The sequence below is a fragment of the Parambassis ranga genome, chromosome 15, assembly GCF_900634625.1.
Source record: "Parambassis ranga chromosome 15, fParRan2.1, whole genome shotgun sequence".
NCBI lineage: Eukaryota > Metazoa > Chordata > Actinopteri > Ambassidae > Parambassis > Parambassis ranga.
Genome location: NC_041035.1, coordinates 14,072,019 through 14,091,409, shown reverse-complemented (window position 1 = coordinate 14,091,409; position 19,391 = coordinate 14,072,019). Strand labels below are relative to the sequence as shown.

The following is a 19,391-nucleotide window of genomic DNA, read 5'->3' as shown; positions in this document are numbered from 1 at the left end:
CTGCACCTGCTTCTAACATATCATTTTGCAGGAAGACATATCATGCCAAAGAGACACCATGGTTGACATACACAGTTTTATTGGTGGTTACTACTACATGACAAGATGTACTTTACTTTACTGTACTTCAATATGACAATGCTGTTGATACACCATGAACCATTTAATAGAACATACCCAATGAAGACTATGAATGCACAAATCATTACATATTGCTTTTAAAATTATATACAAAAAGTTAATACACATTTATACTGTACAGCTGTACATGGACCCATGTTATAATAGGCATTAGTATGTGGAGATAAGCCTCAAAGTACAAACTCTCATAACTGGACAGACTTCTGTTAGAGATTTCAGGAAAGGTCTCCAGCACGGCCTGCTACACATTCATTACCGGGGTTAACTGCAGCAGTGAGCTCTGTGGTCGAATGGCACTGCTCTTTGAATGCAGCTTTTCCAGGTTTTGTAAAAACCCTCGTCTCTTGAGCCCTTCCAGAATGACAGTGTTGCTGGAGGCCAGACTGACGCGGGTCCTGCAGGGGCAGAAATACACCATTTCAGTAATGTTTTCATGCACTCCATCTTCAGAAAGACATGCCAGTGTGCACAGTGCGTCCAATGTCAGGAAAAAGTCCGTTCTTCCTCTTTGATTAAAACATGAGGGTTTAAGTGCTGCAGAGCAATTACACATAATTATCAGAAATGACTCCCTTCTGTCCAAATACTCGATGCTATAATTGGCTGCAAGGTGTTTGTTCAGCTTTATTGCAATTCACCTTAAAAGAAAAAAAATCACAATTTTGGAACAAGGCCAACCACAGGCATGTAACCCAGAGGTTAACTAACCTCAGTACAGTGTTTACTTTTGCAGAAATATGTGTGTGTGTGTGTGTGTGTGTGTGTGTGTGTGTGTGTGTGTGTGTGTGTGTGCAGTCTGGTGTGGTTTCAAGCAGAAGAGATAAGACATTAACCAGAGGAGTGAAAACTAAAAAAAAACCAGTCATCTGAAGTGGAGAAGCACTTTTTTCTCCACATGAAAGAGTTTAGTCTGTCAGATATTTCTGTCAGAGGCTTTGATGGACAGACCTGAACTCAACAATCAAATAGAAGCCAGCATCTTAAATTACGCCTATGGTTTTTCGGTGAACTCACACTGGGCTTCAGGATGCCGATTCTTGGACTTTTTTTATTATGCACTTTAATAGTATAATGACAATAAGGCAGATCAGAATGTCATGAACCAACCAAATCAAGATTGTCTTTGCAGTTGTTTAGTACCAATAATTTGCAAGTATAAAAAGCTGATTGTGCTCTGAAGACACAATGAGGGGTTAGGGTGCTACTTAGTGAGCATACACATTATTTCATTCAGTTCAACCACAAGAAGCAATCCACTTATGAAAACCAAGAATGTCCATTCTTAAATTGAATTACAATTCATTCATACATTGAAAATAAATACTGATTAACACACAAAACTCTTCAAATGATTACGTGTGACCTTTGATACAGACAACTACAAAGAGAGGCACTCACCGAGGAGAGTCTATTCCACTGTCTCCTGTGATGCTCTGGTTCTCTCCCATTTCTACCAGTTCTCCAATCTCTGCCCCTTTGGCTCCACTGGGCATGCTCAGAGCAGCTCTGTGGGTCTGAGAAACTCCATTGTCATCATAACCATCCTCCTGCACTTCCTCCGCCTCAGCTGCCCAGTGTGCTGACTCTCCATCACCCTCGTCAGCTGACTTCCGGACTGTCTCTGTGTCTGATTCTACCTCACTAGTCTGGCAGTAGTCAAAGATGCTGCTGTCTGCAACTTCACATGCCTCCAAACAGTCCAAGTCAAGACTGGCTTCCTGTTGTCTCTCCCCCTGGATCAATGTGCTTTGTCTGGGGCTGGATTCACACTGGATGCCTGGTGATCTCGACCTTTGATGGGCGTGATGTATTCTCCAGCTGGCCTCTGCGGGTCTGGTGGGGCTGAGGGAGGCTTCCCTGTGGGCTGCTGTGGGATTTACATGTGGATGTTTGAAAGTGCTGTCCACTGACTCTTGCATTAGACTGGCTTGTGATTTATGAAAGTTGGATTGACAGTAGTGACTGTGGGGTCCCTGATACTCATGGTCATGGTAAAGCAGCTGGTGATAGTTTGCAGCATCTGTTCGGAACTCATTTGCTGTATTAATGATCTCATCTTCATTCAGACACAGGGAGCTGCAGGCATCCTCGTCCTCCGCCGCTCCATGATAGAGTCTATAGTCGTCTTCTAGGAAGCCAGCAGTGTCTGTTACTAATGGAGTGCTGTCAGGAGTCAGCTCCATCTTTTTTTCTGGACTCATGATCCTTTGCTCACTGTTACTAATATTAACAGGTCTCATCGCTTGTTGGTCTTGGGTGGGTGTCATTTCATCGGTCCTCTGAGTGTCATCTCTTTGTAGGTTGGAGTGTCTGAGGGAATGTTTGTGCTGTAAAGAAGGTTTGGCCCAGGGAAGATTCGGCTTATAGGTGAGAACACCATTAGTGGTGGAGTATTGTTGGATGCTAGCAAGACTGTCATCTGTATTTTGGCTGTGGGCTGGTGTGCTGTTGTACTCCTTCAGATCCTGAAAAGGTCCATTGTTGCCCTCTCTCTCCCAGCTCTCCTTGCTGTTTCCCTCCCTCTGTTGTCTGACTTTGTCGTCTATCCGGAGCGTGCTGCTCTGTGGGTAGGCTGAGCTGTAGTCCAGTGGCAGCTCTCTGTGGAGCTTCATGTCTGCTTGAGGCAGGTGATCAGCAGTAAAATCCCCCTCATTGGCACACATGAGCCTGTCCTCAGATGTAGGGAATTTCACTGCATTCTCTCCATCTGCTGCCATCATCCTGGCCCGATGCGGGTCCCATGATTTGGAGCGATGACTGGTTCGTTCCTTTCTGCCTGGCCCTGAAGCCTTGCCTTCTTTCACCTCTCGCCTTCTGTGTTCTCTGGAGGGGGGAATCGTGCTCTCAGTTTCTTTGATTGGATGAGTCTGGAAAGGGTTTTCAATGCGCTTCTTATAAAGAGACTTTCCCTCCGCAGTTCCACCTTCTTCCATTTGATCTGGTTCATCAACAGGGATTTCCACTCTGAGCCGGGTAGGGATCAAATCCTCCTTCTCTGGATAATTGTCCGCACATATGGGAGCCTTATTCTTAACCCTTTCCTTCTCCCTTTCCCGTTGCTTCTCTCTGGATGAGTGAGCCCTTCTCTTGCTGCGAGAGGCCTTCTGAATTGATCTTTTCCCTGCACCAGCCTTGGATGAGTGGTGATGCTTTGGTCTGGAGAATGCTAGTACTTCAGTAGACATTCCCTTGTCAACTCCCTTATCGTCTTTATCCAGACCTCTGTCCAGCACTCTTTCGATCCCCCTCTCCTTCCTCTCCTCCAGCTTCTTCATTAGGACAGTGTGCCGTGTCAGGTTGTCCACAGTCAGTTCAGGGTTGATGCGTTTAATGATGGCATGCTCCAAATCACGGGGCAAGTTGTTCAGGTCATCCTCGTCCCTGACTGGCCACTCCTCTGGAGGGAACTGGCCTGAAAATGATGCATACTCCTTCTTTGGCTTCTCCTTTTTACCTCCATTCCTCCGGAACAGGCTGAGGCCGAACTTCCTCCCTGGTTTGTTATCCTTATCCTTACGGCTGGTGGCGTTAGTAGTGGCTGTAGTTTTGCTGATCTCACTTGCCTGACAATCTGCTGCAGTGGAGGTGGACTGGTGCTGCACTGTGGGTTTGTGATCTAGTGGCCGTGGCCACTTTAAGCTCTTGCCTGTGCATTCACTCATGGACACAGAGACAGAATGCTGGTCTGGGACAACAGAGGGAGGCACAGGGGCTGTTGCAGAGGCAATATTTGTGGAAATCTGGAGAGGGCTGAAACAGCTGCAGGACTTACAGTGGGCCACTGGCAGCATTTGAGTGCTGTCATCACAGATATCATTGCTTAGTAGGTAAGTAATGGGAGGTGGCAAAGGAGGGTCGTCTGCTGAACCAGATGTCCACCAGGTCTTCTCTCGGGCGTTGTTGTTGGTGATGAAATAGGTCTGAGGTGTGACAATGAAGTAGCCCTCACCTGTATGGTAAATTTTGCGCTCTTTAATAAGAGTGCCGAGAGCATTGTAGAGGATGTCCTGAGTGGGAATGGTTATCCCTGAGACAGAGAAAGAGAAACTCTTATAAGGACAAACGAGAAGGAAAATAAAATCTATCTGACCGAGAGTTTGACAAGGACATTGATGACACACATGCCATGACTCTAACTCTTAAACAGAAAGTTACAGTCGCCATCTATTTAACTAGGAACAGAAAAAACGCTGTCCTTTCTCTGTAAATAAATCTAAGATCATTAATAACATACTACATCCAGTTTCATTTAATTCAGGGGAAAAACAAAGCTTCAAGATGAGAAGCTGTAGTTTTACAGAGGATTAAATGCCAGACTACTCTATGGGGGTTTGGCAAAGAAGCAGTCTGGCACATCACTGTTCATAAAACTTGCGCAAAGTTTTTTGTGCAAATTAAACAAATGAGATTCTTTGTGTTGACGAGTAGGCCTGGTAGGCGGGCCTTTGTAGGATTTGGATAGAGCAAAGCCAGCTGTGTCCAGGCAGCTGCTACTCTAAGGATAAAGGCTGTAGCTTCATATAACAGACAGATGTGAGAGTGTTATAAATGTTCTTGTCTTTCTCTCAGCCAAGAATGTCAAACTATTCAGTTACCAGCAGGATTACCTGGATGTGCTTTGCTCATGTAATTGACTAGTGCCTCCTGGTTGACGGTGATTTGAGAAGAATTCATATCTGAGATGACCGAGCACAACACCTCAGCCAAAGGAATGAACTGGGACTGAGGAACGGGGGCCATCTGCACCGGGGAGAGGTCACCTGTAACACAAACATATCAGCAGATGAAACAGGTGGGCCTGCAGCAGATATAAACACACCTGGGTCACAGAGGTCTCTCTCTCTCTGACTTGTGCTGCCAGTGAAAACAGCTCTGAGTAGTAAAGTTGACATTCCTGTCCTAACCACCTTCTAAATCATGACCGAGGTGGTCTATTTATGTGACTTGTATGAACCATGCCTCACTGCTTTTGAAATTCCATCAGTGCTGGGATAGACCACAGAATTCCATTACTCCCACAGAAATGACCACAGGCCTGCTGGCTGGGCAGATCACATATCCTGCCCCCCCCATATCACACAGTGCTACACATCTATGAGCAGCGATTACCAAAACATGGTCCTGAAAGCAGGAGAGACCAAGAAAAAAAACACAGACAGTCGTGGAAACATTTGTGTCTGTAAAAATAGTGTGCATGTACACCCCCACATCCCAATCCCACCAATCAGACACAGTCCTTTCTCTAACATGCAAACAAACTGTGGGAACCCATTAGACAGAAGCCACAAAGCTTTCAAATCATAAAACTAAGCTACTTTTAAAGCCAACCAGACATTTTAGAAATATTTATTTTCAGGATCAAAAACAATCAATAGGACTTTTACACAAGGAGATACCTAACTGAAGCAACATGTAGCTTATGTTCCTTCTGGCAAAGGCCCTTATAGATCTCATTAGTGGAACCAGTTACCTCACTGTGTAGCATCTAATTTGGTCAACGTGTTCTTCTTTAGAGATAAATATGCAGGGTCATGCCTTTTTCCCCCCTTCCAGCTCATCTGTAAGTCATTGTACCCTCCAGCCTTAGAGCTTTGAGCCTCTCTAACCTCAAGATGCAAAGTTTTTATGCAGAGACCTGCCAAACCAGATTATTGTGTTTACGCATAATATATTGGAAAAGTTTATTTTGAGACATACGCCTTTAGGCAGATTGTAACATTTATACAGTAGAGTGACGGTCGGAGCTTTGATGTGGTGATGGGTAGGATAATAATGTGGGTTTTGTAGCAGTGAGTAACTACAGTGGGATCCGAAGAATGAACCCCTGAGTGATCATATAAATGTGAAACTCTGTAGGAACGTTGCTCTTACAGTTACTGTGTTTCTTTCACAAACACAATAAGCCAAAACACTGACATACTGACAGGATGTCTGCTTTTCTTTCAAATTCCCCACAGACGTGTTCAAAGCACAAAGAGAGATGTTTACTAATGATATTCCCCTGCTGATGAATGATTAGCATCTGGGCTGGGTGAGCACAAACACGCCTCTATGAGCAGCAGACACAAGGCCATGAACAATAACCTTATCTACAGGACTGGAAAATTGGGTTTAGTTAATAAGTCACACCACATTAATGAAAAGGTGCTTAATGAGTGAAAAACAAGATGATCAATCACCACATGCTGTCTCAGCATCTGCTGCTTAAGTAGTTGGAACTTTTATCTGACTAGAGGTATAAACATGTGACTATGAACAGTCCCCCAGGGTACTCAGTGAACACACTGCCGAGCTCACACTTGATGTAAACTAAACATTCACAGCCCTCACACTTGAACCACTTATGTCTAAGGAAGGGAAAATAAACAGCAAATCAAATATCTGCCAGGGTAAGGCATGACAGATCACACATGTATGGCATGCTGACAGATCCAGACAGGTCCAGAATAATTTGGGTTTGATAAGAACCGTCTCTGCTTTGTTTAGAGTACAAAATGCGATGACATTTCAAAAACAATTTTTGTCATGAAAATAATACAACCAGCCAAACGTGGCTCACTTAAATGAAAGATGAGGTCACATCAGATTTAGGATGATTGAAGTGTTATAATAAGCCAGATCGTGCTGGATTCCCACGCTCATATCATGCCTGGCCTGGACATTAAAGGTGAACCTCACCAATGGGAAAGCAACCAAAACTGTCAACACTGAGCACACAGCTGGTTATATTCTGTGTGTTAGCAAAGTGGAAGGTGTTTCATCCTGAGTGAGGAGCAGCACACTGAGCCCACTTAAGGCTCATAAGGCTCACAGTCAGAGGTCTTTCTTTGTGAAACTGATCGTGGAGGGATTGTAAAAGAAAAAAAATACAACATCTGCCTTCCCCCGTCGAGACAAGACGTTAAGCTGGCTGAACCTCAGAGCGGATATCTCAATAGCCGTCTCCCTGGGCAGTGAATTAGTGCTGCTGACTTAGCTCCTCATTGTTGTTAACTTCCTATAGGAATGCATGGCAGGCTGTCCACATAGCAACCACTTCTAACCGCCATAAACAGCCAAAAGGTCAACTGGGATATGATCAGGTCAGAGGAGCAAGAGACAACTGATTAATCACAGGGAATCAATAAACTAATTCTCTCTTTGCACAGAAGTGTGTTAGATTGAGCGTTAACCTCAGATTTAAACCAGGATATCCTGTCAGACACCTGTTGAAATAGTCTGTTTAATAGTGACAACATGTTTCCCACATGCCATCAGATTAATTCTGCACTGTAGGTCTGAGCTGTGACCAGAAATAAATAAATAAAACACCTGTAGCTGTTTGTTTGTGAGAAAATGTAGGTGTAATAGAGGTTGTGTTTACAGAGTCTAACATTAGCAGGCGTGACCATCGGGGAGGTTTACTGCTGTAACCGTCTTCTCTCCAGGGGAAACGGACCTCTGTGTTCCTGTAATCTAAGACCCGGCCGCTGACATTACACCCTTTGTCATACACAGCATGAATACCCGGCTGGGAACCATGGCAACCGAACTCTGTGCGACAAAGATGAGAGAGAGAAACGGCAGCCCAAGAGTCAAACGGGGGGCGAGACGAGAAAGTTAGAGGGATAATAACAATTAAAAAAGGAACGTCTCACCAAATGATTTCTTTAATTATGAATTAAATTGTATGAGCTCATCAGTGTTGTCTCACAGTTTCAGAGACAAGGTTCGCCTTAAAGTTGGAGACTTTACACAACATTAAGTCTGACACAACGGTTTAATAAAACACTGGAGCTCCAATATTAGCATGCATAATAATAATAATAACAGAGCATTACAACCAACATTTCACTTTAATGTGCATTGTATTGAGATTTAAAGGAAACTTGCTGTTTTATAAAACAAATTAAAACCAGGTTTTATAGCAGATGTTTTCTGTTGTGAGCATCTGTTAATGATGGAGCAGAGGATCACTGTGGTGCTGCATTTGTCAGCAATATCTAGTCAAATATGAAAAATGTCAAGACAGATAGCTGAAATGCTGTCATGAAGAGTCCGTGTGTGGTCGCTTATCAGTATGTTTGTGATCAAATTCAGTTTCTCATTTATATTCGATTCATCACACATAGTGTGTACAATGATGATGATATTTCTGTGTTGCATTTTATTACAGAGATAAACTTTTATAAAGGCTAAAACCGAATGATTGAACACATACAGTAATTGAAACACTGAGAGTGGAGATTATGGAGGCTCAGCTGTATGGAATGTGTTCTTCCAGGAGAAGGTAATGCAATCACATATGAAATGGGACTCATGTGGCCTCGGTAACAACACAGCCATGTGAATACATGTGGCACTGATCAGTGTCAGCAGCCAAACTGATCTCAGTGGGGATAGAGGAGAGAGGGTCTCTGTCAATCACCAGTGTGAACAGTCAGCTCCAGACATGTTTCATTTGATCCCCCAGGCAGCAGTCTATTCTCACACGGAAAGTTTAGGGCACGGGAAGAAGAGTTTTAAGCTTACACTATAAGGTATTTTATTGTTGTAATACTCAAGAAAGACTTTCAGACTAGTTGGCTACATTAAGTTTCTGACACATTTTAGTGTCACAACTTTCTTCGTCCACTGGCTTGGTTCACTTTTGAAAATGATGTCTAAGGGAGATGACTGATTCCCATCAGGACAAACAGTGTTAACATTAGCACTGTGACCATTTAAACATGCTCATAGATTATGTACATGCCTTGTAGCCATCCATGTGCAGTAAAGTCTAATAGACTGACTGAGCGACCATACATGGAGTAAGAGTGTGACAGATGAGATCATTCCATCACCTATAGACCTGTACAAAGCAACAAAATGTCTGCTAATCCTGTGACAGAATCTAGTCCTTGGCCTTCCACCTTCACGCAGGTAAACCCTAAGTGAAATACCAGTATCCCTCACTCTGAGTGTGACACACACTCTCTCACACACACCTTCTTATCTCATCCTGCTATCGTCTAATCTTCCAGGCTCCAGTAAGCAAACAGGCTAATCTTCTCTCTCCCTCATTAAGGACACACTGCATGGCATTCGACATGGACATGGACTTGAGGCCTGCCTAAACCCCCTCTCCATCCCCTCTTGTTGTCTACCATCGATAGAGGACATGCTTCGGTGATTCTGTAGGCTGTGAGTGCAGGATTCATACACTCAGATTTGGTGTCACGTGAAGAGACGCCTCACAGACTCTTTGTTTTGGGTATTTTAGGCTAGCAGGCCTTATACAGGCTTTACGAGGTTGTTTCTTTCACTCCCGTGGAACACACAGATGTGGGCGTTGTGGTTAAATGGCCCAATAAACTTGAGTGAAAAGATCACTTCAGAGAGCAATCACAGCCCGGCAACAAAACCTTCCCCAGTCTGACAGCGCTGCCCTTTCCTGTCCGTCCACATGAAGAAATACTGTATTGCCACTATAACACTTCAAAAAGTGGTAAAAGGCAGAGTGACTGGCCATTTTACAGCTTTATTGATTGATAATAAAACCTGCATTTCTGCCTGAACATCAGACATTTTAGGTAAATATTTAATTTCAGGTGTTTAACTATTAATCGAGGTGTTAAGGTGGGCGGAACGTTGTCAAATCTGGACTGTAAGAATGTTTTTTTGGGACATTATTTTAGAAATGTAGGGTCTAATGTCCAGATATAATCACTGACTTCTGAACTAAACAGTGAAGCAGCAACAGATAAGACAACAAGACAAAACATTGTGACTAAAAAGAAAGACTCTGGGCACTGAATTGAAACACAGGCACGGTTTTGTGTTGATGTCTCCATGGAAACCTTTACTGTGGCAGTGACCTGCCACATGCAATACAAAGCCAAAGAAAAAGAAGAAACAGCACCAGAAGCATAGAATGGGTATCTATAATCCAGCCGAAGCCTGGAGGCTCGCTTTGCCAAACCAGCCCTTTGACGTTTAATGTATGTTGGCAAGAGAGCATAAACAGGCTGTGACTAAGCTTCTCAGACTTGAGTTTAAATCATCTACGCTCACATAGTTTGCTCACCACAGATCTTGGTTTCAAATCCCCCGCAGCTGTAATGCCACTAAATAATGTTTTTACCATCTGATTCAGGAAGAACAATTCAACCAGCGAGCCAGCTCACATAAATGACCCGGAAATGTGAAATAGGACACACACCTGACCAGGTGCTTAACAGGAAACCATGTAAGGCTGGACAGGGCTGTATTTTACAGTAATGCATAATCAGACCACAGCCCATAATGTCTGGCTCTCGTCAGTAGTCTGACAGCACTGTACATTCCCTTTGTGTCTAAACAGCCACGCACACGTTTTACTATTTCTGGTTGAATTCCTGCATTGTGTAGCAACTCAACAAAGCCATGTTTGACACAATCTCCTGAGTCCATCTCAGTCTGATTGCAGCCCAGATCTGATGTGTTTTAAGGAGTAATTGTACATTTCATCCAGGCTTCCACAGCAATTTTGGAAAACCCATTCACAGAGATGAAAATATGTTGGCCCTTAAAAGCTGATAACGTGTTGCACAGACCCATTCAGTTCCATTGTTCCATTGTCAAATGTTCTGCTGACCTTAATCAACTTTACAGTCTCCTTTCATTTTGTACTCTATCGAGTTCAGAAATAGAACTATTTTATTTGTTCATCTGGAATTTCCCAAAGAAAATACAAGTGTAAAGTGAAGTATATATATATATATATATATATATATATATATATATATACACACATACTGGCACAGGCAGAGACTGTCCAGGAGATCCCTCGCCTTTAACCAAGACTGATGGCAGCCATTGGTCCTGAATGAAAACCATTTCTTCCTGAGCTCGAGGTGCAGCAGATAACAGTTATTCCTGTATTAAACCCGAGCTCCCGATCTACCATAGTAATGTTTTTCATTTCACTGCTTTACTATCACAGTACCAATATTAGCATACCAGCACATTTATCAATGCTAACTGAAGCAAAGAAAACATCCTGTCAGGAAACTAGAGAGTAAGAGTAATACCAAATTTAATGCAATACAATCTGATTCATGTGTCAACCCATTTGTCTGACCAGAAGGTGAAGTCCCTCAAGGGAAACCCAAGCGGCCGCTGACAGAGTGCATAAGCCAAGGGATAAAGAGGAAACTCCTTGACTGTTATTGTTGGCACCGCTCCACTCTGCCGCTGTGGGTGAGTCCAGCGTTTGGGTCGAGACAGAGGCCGATATGCCTGATTCACACCGGGGGGTGAGCTTCCTGCTCGATGGGAAAGGATGTGGTGAACAAATGATCTGCTGAGAGGCTGGCTCGCACATGTGAAGGCTTTGTCTGAGAGTAAAGGTCAAGGTTTCATCATATCTGCACCGTGTGTTCAGCTGTCTTTAACGAGGGCAGGAAATAGAAAGGAAGACAGTTCAGATAAATGCAGAGACACAGCGTTGGCACTGAGACACTGAAAGATAATACCAGGCCTCATTATCTTATACCAACAATTTAAAGCAATTTAGGCTTCAGCAGGCGGCACATAAATCACAGAGGCTGCTTGTCTTCCCATTGAGTTTAAACCTTTCATGTTGCAACTTAATTAATCTCCACTCAGCTGTGTATTAATAAATATGAATGAAATGAGGTCTTCTTTGATCTAAACCCAAAGTGAAGTCAGACACAAGAAAGTGCTTAAAGACGTTCAGCTCCATATGAGAAAAACAACCAGATGCAGACAACAGCACATATTTCTGCAGCCATATGTTTTATTATTAGTGTCGGGGAGGTGGAAGCAGCAACCAGCACTGCTTGTGGGAACTGATGTTACATAAATGTGGTTGTATTAATGTTTCCCTTCTTCTGGCTACCTTTAACCTCAATCAGAATTATATTCTGTTGCAAAGCATCTTCAGTCAGTGAAGTAAAATATGTTAATTTATTTTCATTAGTATTTAAATGACTAATTACCACACAGATTACAGGGTGACAAAGTTATGATCATATAGTATGATGCTCTGTTATTATCTATGTATCATTTGGACTCTAATTAGCATGGTGTGTGGTGGTGTGTCAGGACAACACCTGGATATGTATTGATGTACGTTCCTCTGTTTGCCTTTAAAAGAAATCCCCTCTGAAGCTCACTGACCTCAGGGCGGCTTGTTAGCGAGGAGGTCGTAACCTTTGACCTGTGCTGCTTAGTTAGGACAGGGTGGGCTATTTAAGCCCAGCAGGGCCCGGTGAGGGGGTGTCACGGTTAATAAGCTAACATCTGGAAGAGTTATGGCCATTAGTGGAGCGCTCTGAGACTTTGACAAAATACCCTCATGAAAGGAGACACCCTCTTGTGTGAAAACGCAACACTTTCAAGTGAAAAAGCAAAAAGAGCAGAAACGAGGCTCGCTGAGCGGCGAACTCAGGAAATGATCTCAAGAGTAAATGAAGCATTTCAGGAATGCTTCACCACCTCATCGTATGGAGACCTAAATGAAACATGCCATTTAAAAAGGAAACTTGGCTCAGAGAGCACAGTGAAGCCATAGTGCTCCACAGCGAGGGAGGCATACTGTATGACCTACAATGACCAACCATAGACGGGTTTTCCATGGAGAAAGTGAGAAGACTCATTCACGTCCATGTTCACAGGGTACGAGGGTAGTTTACAGAGGCTGAATGATGGGAGGATACAGGATACCTCATTACACCAATGGCTGAATGCATATAAATGTTTCAACTCGTGGGTTGGTGCTCATCCTGCTGCGGAGACAACGGTGACGCTCTAAATAATGCAGAACAGTTATTATGGAGCGTCTGGTTTCAAAGGGTTAGCATGGGTCGACCTGCAGAGTGGATTTATATACCCCAGTTAAAAACAGATTAAAGACATGCATTTATATTTTTTGGCAGAGTTTAGATGGGACTGATTGTTAAATATGGATCAACAGGAGCTAGCCTGCTTATTACAGTAGCGCCATACTGTAATAAAGTCAGGCCCGGTCCGGTAATGTTATTCCTGATGAACAGGAACAAAAAAAAAAAAACACTTAAGAGGAAAATAAACAAGATGAAGAGATAATTTCAGAAAAAGAACAAGAATGAGAAACATCCTGCAGTCATTCATGAATTAAAGCTGGGAGGTCAACTTCAGGACCAGTGGGGCCCACTCCCACAATGATAACAACAAGGGCTGCTCATACTGACTCCTCAGTCTGTCTGTTTACCTCGGCCTAACCCTCTTCCTCCATCAATCCTCCACTCCTCCTGCACATCTCTCCTCCTCAGTGGCCTGGGGGGTGGCTGATAGGCCCACAGAGCACTGATACCCAGGCAGAACCGTTGCAAAGCTTTGTTAAAGTGGGTCTCTGCACAGTTAATGAACACCGCTAATGAACATCATCCACATCTGTTTAGTTTCAGCTAAATGTCCTGTAAATTTGCCTCTGCACTCTCCTCTAAAATGCCTCCTCATGGCTGTAAAGTCACGTCTCAACCTTCCTCTGACCCAGGAGAGGAAATAGGGCTGTTTAAAACTCACTGTAGCCCATAACTCATAAGATTTCTGTTTTCTAGCCGACATATTTATATCAGGACAATGTCAAGGCCTTCAGTCCGCGCCTGATATCAATCTGGGAGTTTGACTTCCACAGTCCCTCACTGGCCATGAAACAGAGGGACATTAATCCTGGCTAACAGGAAAGCGGCTGCTGTCGCTCGCCACTCACTCAGTGATTCACTGCTGACCAATCCTCAGTGAGAAGGCAGTAAACCAGACTCTGACAGCCTGCCAGCACTGATTTCCATACAAATTGCACCAGTGAGAGGTGAAGGATTTGTTAAGGAGGAGAAGGAGGTGACATTCACGCAAACACAGACCTGTTTGCCAACAGGTTCTGTCCAACAGGGTCTGTGTGCTTCTTCGGGCTGACACTCAGCATCACCTTTGGCCCATATGTTGTTTGTTTGCATGCTGAATGGAAAGCACGGGGCTCTGTCTCACAGCAGGATGGCGTGTCAGCCCCCCCTCCACCTCCTCTGTCATTCCACGCCCTCTCGAGGTCTCCCTCTGTGTGGTCTCTTCCTCCCCTTCACATTCCTCCATTTACTTGTCTGTGCACTGCTCAGTCTGGCGGAGCTCACGGACTGATCAGCAGGTAGACAGCGGGGAGGCGCACTTCCAGACAGAACACACACACATGCAACAGAGGCAACAAATGGAAAGCTCCAAGCCAAAGCGTGTGTTGCCGGGACACTAAGCAACTGAGGAGCACACAAACATAGCTTGCATCACTTTATGAGCGGAAGGCAGTAGCATTAAAAAAAACAGCTTCCACACATGCATTAGCAACAGGTTGCAGTTATACTATGAGAAAATAATGTGAATTATTGTGTGTGCAATACTGTCATTACAGTTTAAAACACACACACGGTTGTCATTTTCTCCAGGCCGGCCGGTGCTGTCAGATATTTACAGGACATGAGATCATGCTATAGGAGGCTGCATTCAGGTTTCCATTCCTTCTCTATTGTTCCAGTGCAGCACACACACAACAACAGGAGAACAATTAGAAGTAATTACACAGAGCCTTGTTAACAAGCTTTGGTAAACATGTCACAGCCTTGATAACAACAGGGAGCTTATTAATTAAGCTTCCTAATTATTATTACTTCCTAAAATCCAAGAATTGATTTCTTTTATTTTTATTTTTGGTTTATTTACAACAAAGTGTTTTTGTCCCACCATCCTGCTTGAGAGGGAAGAGGTGTGTTTGAAGCCTTTATGGCTTTCACACTCTCCTCTCACTGTGGTAAACAAATGTTACTGATGGTGTGACTCCACTATAATAATAATGACTGTGGGGACTGTTGCCTTTGCCGTTTGGACGCCCTGCTATCACCTATCTTATTTGCATTGCAAACACCCAATGCTGCCCGTTGCTGTATTTATGGACTTTTAAACTACACAAACCATTAATACAAACAGGACATTGACAATATTGAGGTTACTTACCGACAGCTTTGATGATAAATCCCTTTGGAGACCTCAGAGCCCTGCGCATCCAAGCCTCTCTCAGCACCTCCAAGTTGTTCGCGTTCCCCTGAATGAAAAGCACCAAGTTTTCCATCCATCCCTGAAAGTGCACTTCAGCTATGGCCTTTATGAGTCTCTTATTCCAAAAACTGCGCAGATTCTGCGCTTTAAAGTCCGCAAAAATCTCCTGACCACTTGTAGTGTTGGCGTTGAGTTTCCCTCCACCGGCGCGCAAAGTCTCCTCGTCGGGGCCGAAGACCACGGCGAGAGACGCCGCGGAGAGTTGGACGAAGCGCTGCTGGTGAGACATTTCTAACGCCTTTATCGGCTCCAGGAATGAGATATCATGCTTGAAATGAAATCGCACTTGTTAAGAGGCAGGTCTCCCATGTAAAATCCAGAAGAGACGCCGGAGTTTGCCACGCATTCCTCCACAGTGCGCCTCAATCCTGCGGTTAACGATCCGAAGGCGCAGAGGACGTCCGGCTGGTTTCTCTCGGCTTGCAGGGAAACGAATGACGGTGGCAGAGAGGAGGAGGGCTCATCAGCCTGCTGCTGCTGCTGGGACACACAGGTGGACCTCCCACTGACTGACTGCTCACAGGTGTGTGACAGTGTGTGTGTTTGTCAGAAGTTTCTTATTGAAAAGGAGCAAAATGCTCTTTACAATCCTGCAAAGAGATCAAACATAAAGGACTGAATGAGGGTGATGGAACTTCATGAATCCTTTAAGATCTCTAAAAGCCAATTTCTGCTTTATTTATTAATTGATTGTGTTTGGGGATGAAAAACACTTCTGTAAAAACAGTGTCATGTCAGTGTCTTTCAAATAAGCAAATAAAGCAAATAAACATATCCACCAGGACTCATAAAACAAAGAAAACAGAGGCCAGCAGCCTTCTTAGAGTCAGTCCATATAAGATTTGTTTGTTCCCATCCTCGCTGTAACAGAAATCTTTTGCCAGAGCTGACCGGTTTTGAGTGACAAATGCAGATCTCATGAGAAAAATGAAACCTCATGGACTGCAATAACAGAACCTGGAGTTATTGCATTTCACAACAATGACTGAGCTAAGAGAGAAACTGCCTGGTTCAGTAAAAGTGCACAAGTGTGAGCCACAGAGAACATGTGTGCCACTGAAATGAGAACCATACCCTCCTGCACACTCAAAAGAAGGAGCCCATTAGGCCTGGCTGCACCAGATAGAGTCTGAGGCACAGACACCTCATATATCAGGGTCTCAGAGGACCCATGGCTTCAGTTTCAGGAGCACTCAGGCCCCCCCAATAGGCTGGGAGGGAGGGGGGGCAGTCTGCCCTCAGTGTGGTATTAGGAGCTCCTGGAGGAACAGGATATTGAGCTTCCTCTGCTCATGAAAAGAACACATCACCTCAGCCTAAAGGGAGAGTTATGTACAACCTGTGAGGAGTCACTGAAGTTAGAGGGTTGAAGATTAAAGATTTGAGTCTAATAAAACAAAAACAAGCAAAGTCTGCAGCAGCCAAACATACGATTAAGAAATTGTCCCACAATGGGGAAATTACGTTTATTCAAACCCACAAAACTTTATTTACTTTCTACAGGAAATCCAACTCCAAAACTCCAAAACCACACCGAGGATGAAACACTGTGAAAACACGAAGGTTTGGTTTAGATATGTATAATGTGAGCCTTATTGATCCTTTTAGGGATAATAGCTTACAACTTAAACAAAAGCCACTGCACGAACAAATGAGCAAACAAACTGAAATGAAAATGCTCTGATGGAAAGAAAATTGGACTACTTAACAAACTTAACGAAGCTCAATGTCACCACTGATTTGTTTTTTCTTTTAGCGTTGTGTGGAAGGTTTCTCGCCATCCCCTGATGTACAGTTGGGCGTTGTACACAAAGGCAGGACAAAGGCTGCAAGCGAGTGAACTTGGATACAATGAAGGACTTCAAATCAAAAACTGGTTTTATGTGCATGCATCACATCTGTTATACCTGCAGGGTACAAGTGGTGAGTGAACAGTGAATGTAAACATAACTTTTATTTGTTTACAAGGAAACTCCACAGGGGAGCTTTTTTTTAAAGCTACTTAAAGAATCGGCCAGCTCGGAGCACATGTGCTGCTGGAAGTTTTCCCTTCAAAATGAAAGGAGCAGCTGTACAGAGATTAGTCACTGGGGGGAAAGTGTTGTATATTCATTAAAACAACAGAGTGTTTAACTGAATTTATGACTGATCAGGTTTGTTAATTTCACACAGAGGAGATCTGAAAGATAAATATGAAACTACAGCCAGCAGACTAAACCAACAGGCTTCTTGTTGGTAGTTTTGGTTTATTTAAACAGAGTAAGCATCGAGCTGCTGGGTGCAGCTTTGCACTGCTGCTTTCCTGTCAGTATCTATCAGCTTTGAATGGCGTTTGTACTTCTCTTACTGAAAATACAGGGGCCTGTGGCCACGATGCAAAACTGCAAACTTGTGGTACTACACACATGTACAAACACACAGTTTTACCACTGTTTGCATTACATGGAAGTGTGCAGGAATGTTACCATTGTTTGAAGCCGTTAACTTCCTGCCCACTTTGTTTAATCTGAACGTGGACAATGGGACCCGGCCGGACTCGCATTTAAAGTCTGAGGGCTCTTTCTTCCAAATGTTTAGTCTGCTGGTGGGACTGATTATCAAGAAGCAAAGTTCACCAAGTTACCATAATGACGTGAAATTCTGCACTGCGGCCCCTGATTTCCAATTAGCATACATATGCCTCCCTCTTGCTGTGCACTGAAGCAATTTCCAAGTAGTATCAGGTGTCTCCGAGGGGCCACCGACCTTGATGTGATCACGATGTATATTGTGGATATGATAATTTCAATGAACCGCAATCCTGAACCTAAACTTTGTGTCTCTACATACAAACTAAAACATCTGGTCCTACTAAAGGAGCCCAGCTCGCTGGACGTTTTCTGACTAAAACAAGGCCAGAAGGCTTCCCCTTAACCTCTGTGCCAAGAATAAATGTGACCCAAATCATCCTCAGCACAAATGAGCTGTATGGTAACCTTCACTGTTATGTCTCTTACATGTTTTAGAGGTGGTGTCACCTCCTCGGATGAGGATGGAGAGAATACAGGAGAAAGGATCATATCTGTGGAACGGTGGAGTTTAAATGTCAAGCTTAATTTGTTAATTCCAGACCAGAAAAGCCTGGATATTCTGAATAAATCCTGGATGTGCAGGGATGAATTGTGGATATGAGACATAAAATATAAGTCCAGCTCACTAAGGAGCAAGCTGGGCGACAACTTCAAAGTCAAAAACACTGAAAGAAGAAGAGACTGATTCATCAGTAAAGTGTTATGTCATTTTGATCAAAAACTATCCCGATTAACCCTTTTTAACTTGTCCCATCCTAAACTAAGCTCAGACATGACTGTTGTTCAAAGAACATCTCAGGAAGTTTGTGCATTTCTTGGATCAAAAACATAATTCCTTCATCAATCCTGCTTTTAAAGATCTTTTTTTTAAGTTTGTCTTTTAATCTTTATGCAAGAGTGAACATGTCACGGCATTAGTCATGGCACTCTGTTATTACAATTTGATTATTTCAGCACTCTGCCATGGCAGCAGAGATCAAAGCTGGGCCGTGCTGGTTTGCGTTCAGTCTCTGTTGTGTTTATTGACATTTAAGACAGTACGTAACTTGTGCACACTCGAGTGCTTCACAACACAAATCAATGCACATCTTAAGTGAAACCTGCAGGACCGACTCACTTCACAGAGTCAGCGGGCAGCCAGACAAACATAATGATAGTGGTTTTGCCATAAAACATGATTACTTAAGTCAGGACTATAATTGAGTCAAGTTGTTTAATAAGTCTGAGACAGAGAGGGAATCCAGCAGAGCACTTAGTCTACGGATCGTCTTTTTAAAGATATTTTGGTGGGAAAAAAAGACAGATTTAAGGTTGCTTTAAGTGCTGTCTAGTGTGTTTAGAAGGTGGTGAGTGATGGTGTACACCCACATCCTCACACACACACACACACACACACACACACCCTGTGGACATGCTGAAGATCACAGCTCTGTGCGAGATGTCTCCAGCTGCACTTTGAGCTTGTGTGAGAGCCGGGGAACCTGTGTTAGCGTGGTCTCGTCTTTGTTGTGAAGTGAAGGTGCACCATCCATGTACACAACACCGAGGTCACAGGTGCACTGGATTCCCATCAAACAC

The 19,391-nt window shown here is 43.7% G+C and overlaps 1 protein-coding gene across 1 annotated transcript; it reads right to left on the bottom strand.

Moving 5' to 3' along the window:
- Positions 1–279: 279 nt before the first annotated feature.
- On the bottom strand, positions 280–15,663 carry stox1 (storkhead box 1). Its single transcript, XM_028423293.1, has 4 exons — positions 15,142–15,663; positions 4,749–4,901; positions 1,540–4,168; positions 280–536 (listed from the first exon to the last, which is right to left on the bottom strand). Exons 1-4 carry the CDS (start codon positions 15,470–15,472, stop codon positions 383–385), a joined length of 3,267 nt encoding a protein of 1,088 aa, XP_028279094.1. The 5' UTR covers positions 15,473–15,663; the 3' UTR covers positions 280–382.
- Between the last annotated feature and the right edge of the window lie 3,728 nt (positions 15,664–19,391).